The sequence below is a fragment of the Sphaeroforma arctica genome, assembly GCF_001186125.1.
Source record: "Sphaeroforma arctica JP610 unplaced genomic scaffold supercont1.1353, whole genome shotgun sequence".
Classification (NCBI taxonomy): domain Eukaryota; class Ichthyosporea; order Ichthyophonida; genus Sphaeroforma; species Sphaeroforma arctica.
The window spans coordinates 1-3473 of record NW_014039205.1 but is presented as its reverse complement, the minus strand read 5'-3'; the positions used below and the strand labels follow the sequence as shown (position 1 = coordinate 3473).

The 3473-nt window shown below is 43.8% G+C and overlaps 1 protein-coding gene across 1 annotated transcript in view; it reads left to right on the top strand.

The window, feature by feature from the left end:
- Nucleotides 1-3061, top strand: part of SARC_10696 (hypothetical protein) — a 4251-nt gene extending 1190 nt beyond the window's left edge. Inside the window, exons 2-6 of the mRNA XM_014295249.1 lie at nucleotides 201-395; nucleotides 1043-1109; nucleotides 1823-2031; nucleotides 2427-2626; nucleotides 3004-3061. Of these exons, the coding sequence (XP_014150724.1) occupies nucleotides 201-395; nucleotides 1043-1109; nucleotides 1823-2031; nucleotides 2427-2626; nucleotides 3004-3028 (696 nt within the window). The 3' untranslated portion in view covers nucleotides 3029-3061. The remainder of the gene's footprint in view (nucleotides 1-200; nucleotides 396-1042; nucleotides 1110-1822; nucleotides 2032-2426; nucleotides 2627-3003) is intronic.
- The last annotated feature ends 412 nt before the right edge of the window (nucleotides 3062-3473 follow it).

Here is a 3473-nt window from a genome sequence, read left to right as displayed (position 1 = left end):
GTAAATCGGCCCATATATATACTGACATTTATCTAGGAATTTTCGGTTTCACTTTAAATAACCCTCACTTCATCCACACACACTATAAGCCCATATCACCGACGACATATACGAAAAGCTGGTAACTAGAAGACGCACTTCATGGAAATGAGTCAAATAGCAAAAGGGAGCTCATATCACTGCCTTGCATTTACGACTAGGGCCGTATTCTGGGTCGAATGGACTCTGTCTTAAGCGGCTACGCACCCACCTTCTGGGCGCACGGCAGTTACACACAGCTGGGTCTGTTGCTGCTGTGGAAGGCGGTCCACAACAACACCGTGAGATTTAAAACGCATACAGTGCAGTGTCCCGATGGAGGTGTCGTACATATCGAAGAGTTCGTGGAACCTGAGGTGAGCTTATTAGTATACTGTTAGCTTGAGTATGATGTTTTGTTTGCTTAGTACGGTATGTATGGGATGTATGACTGGGGGTTGAGCACGGCTGCTATGCTATCGTGATCTCCCACTGTGCTCTATGTGCATTGGTTCAATAGCCCATTTTGTTCGTATCTAATACTTTTTATCAGAAATCTGCGGACTTTGCGTGTGGTGTTATTCGCCTTGTCAACATAATGCACAACGGCCCTATTCCGGCCGTGCGTACTCGTTGGTTTAATCAGAAACATAAACATATAAACCAGTGTCTTTCAGTCCATTGTTGGTTTAATCAGAATCATGAACATATAAACCAGTCTCTTTCAATCCGTCGTTGGTTTAATCAGAAACATAAACATATAAACCAGTGTCTTTCAATCCTTCAAAGGCTGCACACCCGGATTATTTCGCATTCTTCTAACTGTGATAATGCCCGAGAGCTACGCTAGTTGCGGTTTTTTTCGAGTAGGTATTTGGCAGCCCGACTTGAAAAGGTCGTGGTACGCAGATAAAAGGCCAATGGGCTATAGCAGGGGATTATCATAGCTGCCCACATATAAGCGAGTTCATCAAGTCCACGAAATCGCTACGCCTTAAACTTTCTCACTCAATTGCTGCTTCAGGGAGCCACAGAACTACCAGTGAACGCGCCCATTGTACTGATTCTGCACACTATTGGGGGCACGGCAGGTAATTCTTCTATACCCTGAATTCGCAGTTTGTTGAGGTGTAATTCCTGTTCTATAATTGCTTGGAATGTTCTTCAGTACCGCACTTGTCTTGTTTTACATGACATCAAAAGGTCCATCACGGGCACCAGATGTGGTATATTCCAATGTCTAGTGTTCTAAGCGGGGACAGGACTCAGACCAATGAACTGTGACTATTCTTTCACTACCGCTGTAGCTCTATAAACCCACAATAGTTTGTAATATTATGTTATGTTGGTCCTCCTTTTTGTAAATGTATATGTTCTTGGCATAAGAGTTTTATGTTATGTTGGTCCTCCTTTTTGTAAATGTATATGCTCTTGTCATAAGAGTTTTATGTTATGTTGGTCCTCCTTTTGGTAAATGTATATGCTCTTGGCATAAGAGTTTTATGTTATGTTGGTCCTCCTTTTGGTAAATGTACATGCTGTTGGCATAATGTTTTATGTTATGTTGGTGTTATGTTGGTCCTCCTTTTTGTAAATGTATATGCTCTTGGCATAAGAGTTTTATGTTATGTTGGTCCTCCTTTTTGTAAATGTATATGCTCTTGGCATAGAGTTTTATGGCTGCATTTTCGCACTCTATTTGAGAGTAGACCGGTGTGTTTGTGACTTAATCTCTCTTCACAGGCATGCTATTGATCTGATTTCCGCCCATTCGCCTGCTCACCTCCCACCACTGCTATTCCAGCGGACGAGTCGGAATTCTGCAAAGAAGCATACGCGCGTGGTATGAGAGCTATGGTGTTGGCCAGACGGGGCCATGCAGCGCCCCTGGTCACAGCTAAGTTCAATTTCATGGGGTGCACTAAGGATACTACGCTCATGGTACAGCGCGTAAAGCAGCTTTATCCGGAGAGTTTCATTGGAATGGTCGGGCTATCTGCCGGTAGTGGTCAGGTACGTGTTTGCCAAAAAGCGAGTGGGTGGTGTGTATATCATCGACTGATGTATGTTTCATGCACGGCTTAATTGGTGCAAGCGTGTGGAGTGTGCAGTAAGCATACGGCGCCTTGTGGTGCCATGTGTGAAGCAGAATTATCCGGAGTGCTCGTGGGGATGGTAGGACTATCTGCTGGGAATGTACCGATAGGCATTGATCAAGACATGTGTGGGTGGTGTGTATGTCAGGGACGATATATGTCCTATACACAGCTACATCGACGAACATACATTGAATACACACAGAGACACGCATACCTTGATATGCATCTCTACATAAATACCTATATATACATACATACCTATATATACGTACAGCTAACCATTCGCTATTGCTCTTCGCCCCTCGGTAGTGTGTATCATACATTGGTCAACAAGGTGACACACAACCCGTCCAAGCGGCCGTCTCTCTTTGCCCAGCATACGACATCAGTAAAGCGTTCCATAAGTTTCAAGAACAGAGCCCACTGCTGGCTAAGTGGCTGCTCCAGGGACTCAAGAAGTTCTTTCTGCGCAACAACTACACGCTGATGAAGGCCACCCACGAGGACAGGTGTGTGGCTACAACCGGTGTTGGCTATTAGAGTGAAACGTGTGAGGTTTAGGATGTAAAACAAGTTAGTTGTGATCTCAGCGCTTGCTACGTAGCTATTTAAAGGGCTTGAAATGTTCGTCTTGCGCAACAGTTGTAAGCTGATGAAGCCCACACACAATGACATACGTGCTTTGCAGCAGTACTTTAACGGTTTGAGAGGCACGCGTTGGTATAGTTTACTTATGTAAACCAATATATCATGAGAGAATAGTTTTATGATGTCATACACTGTAGCACGTGGGTTAGGATGATAACAATGTCACACGTGCGTATCACAATGTCACACATGGGTACAAATTGATAGTATGAAAAAAAAATGGTGTTGAACAATGCAGTTGTAAGTTAGACGCAGCGCAATAGTATACGCTGAAGACTCAAGACGTTCTCTCAGCGCAATATCCACACGCTGGTTTGAGGCGAGAAGGAGACACAAGATAAACCTTCAGCCTTCAGTTATCGCCCTTCCACGACGGGGACTTCGAAACCCATGGTGCTCGAATGGTGCGGTGGTATCACATCAATACCTCCTTCTATCGATAGTCTTTCGTATCGAATGCTTTGACAGAGAACTACACACCCTCGACTTTAAGTCCTCCGTCACATCAGTGCTTGATTCCTTGATGCCTTGACAGGTAGCATACATTCATATCAGTGTAGTATCATTCATACGTTCATATCAGTGTAAAATATTCATACTGGTGTACGTCTTAAATTCATATTAGTGTGGTATCACCTATACTGGTCGATGTCTTACATTCATATCAGTGTAATATCACTCATACTGGTTTACGATTAGTGTAGTATC